Source organism: Diadema setosum, chromosome 16 (genome assembly GCF_964275005.1).
Source record: "Diadema setosum chromosome 16, eeDiaSeto1, whole genome shotgun sequence".
NCBI classification, from domain to species: Eukaryota; Metazoa; Echinodermata; class Echinoidea; order Diadematoida; family Diadematidae; genus Diadema; species Diadema setosum.
Window position 1 is genome coordinate 19,448,670 of NC_092700.1, and position 1,826 is coordinate 19,450,495.

General features: G+C 42.2%; 1 protein-coding gene across 1 annotated transcript; it reads right to left on the reverse strand.

Moving 5' to 3' along the window:
* Window positions 1-281: 281 nt before the first annotated feature.
* LOC140239663 (peptidyl-prolyl cis-trans isomerase B-like) lies at window positions 282-770 on the reverse strand. The gene has a single exon (XM_072319492.1). The coding sequence runs from the start codon at window positions 768-770 to the stop codon at window positions 282-284; it is 489 nt and encodes a 162-aa protein (XP_072175593.1).
* Between the last annotated feature and the right edge of the window lie 1,056 nt (window positions 771-1,826).

Here is a 1,826-nt window from a genome sequence, read left to right on the forward strand (position 1 = left end):
ATGAATAACATTTATATAGCGCTTAATACTGATGTTTCTAAGCGCATCAAATCGGGGAAAATAATATATATAACGTAAAAACAAAATACAGCATTATGTACATATTATGATAACGACAGCAACAACAACAACAGCAAGATAAAAAATTGGGCCTGTATGAGGTATATTCTCGGTCCCAGTGTTCGATTCTTAGCTGTCTTGATTCTCTGTCGCACTCATAGTCATGTGGATGGTCGTGTATGGTCGATGCCTCCTCGTTGCCATGGTGATATGTGCCGGGTCTATCCGATAATGTGCTTCCCGTCCAACAAAGATGTATCCTTAGTCGCGATGACGAAGTTATGATATGATCCGTCCATGTTCCTGCCAGCGCCTGCCATACTCAGCAACCAGACTTGAAGTAGCTCAGCAGAAGTTGTTGTCATCATCGAACCCGTCGCCACTAGCTTGCCTCCATCAGTGCTACATGTATCTCCATGACTGACGTCCTCGCCTTGGATCATGAAATCCTTGATGACGAAGTTGAATTTGCTACCATCGTATCCAAATGCTTTCAAGTGACTTCCAAGAGTGGAAGACTTCTGTGTTGACTTTGGGAATGTTTTCCCAGGAAGGCCATGTCTCCCCATCTCCTTTTCTCTGATCACAGTGTCAGAGAAAACACTTGCGATAACCATTGATCCTTTTTCCGATGATTTCATAAACTTGTAGGCATGGGCTGCCACAAGAGCTAATGATGCCATCAACAGTATGAGAGTTAGGGCCTTCATCGTGTTCATTGTCCTTGAGTTGAGAGTTATTTAGCAAATCTCATACTGGTTATCATATAGTTCAAGCAAGCCGCCGGCTATTGCATTGTCCTAGCTCCTCCCTTCCTCACATGCAAACTTGCCGTGTCGCTTCGATATGGCGTCTTGTCTGAAATTAGATAATCACCGCTTTACCGTTGCCACCATTGTTGGGACCGCCGGGTTGGTACCCAAAACAGTTAGAGTTAAACTCTAAAGGACGTACACAAGAAGAAACCAGGCAACCAGTCATTCCGATGGTTCATGTCTCAAAAGTAGTCTTTTATTCGAGCTCGCAAGATTACATGACTATCACACGCCAGTGCTCATTCCAAGACTCCTCTTTACTCCAGTCAGCGTCCCAAGATATACTCCTCAACACTCACTCTTAATTTCTTACAACATCAAAGCATCATTCATCACCTTCTTGTATACAATGACTGTATTCTACAGTGACCGTTACCAATGACCGTTTGTGGTCTGGTCTGGGGACAGGGAGTCTACTTGGGGGTGATAAACTCTAGGGGACTCGTCCGTGGTAAGGGGAAAGGAAGAACCACAGATACAACAAACAATGTTCTCAGTTATTGTGTCCGCCCATAAGACTTGCCCTACCAACTTTCAAGTGGAGTCCCAATTTGCCTAACTCTGGGACCGTAACAGTATCTTGGATAAGTGATCGCCACCATCGATGAGGATATTCAATCTAGACGACTAATTGAAGATGATGAGAATAAAGAAGACATAGTGGATAGCTGGAAAGGAAAGTAATGTGATGCAATGAGATAAAAATGAAGGAGCACGAATCGAGGCAAATGTATTACAAAGGAAGAGAAAATGGCATATTCGAGTGTTCAAAATGGTTTAACATTATGCGAAGATTTCATAGTCATTTTTTTCTGTGTGTGTGTGTGTGTGTGTACGTTTGTTTTCTAATTTTACAGTTATGTAATTCAAACTCGTCGACAAAATAAAAGAAAAAAAAGATAGCGCCATGAATATGTTCATAATTCAATCTCAGTTTCCTCTCACTATATC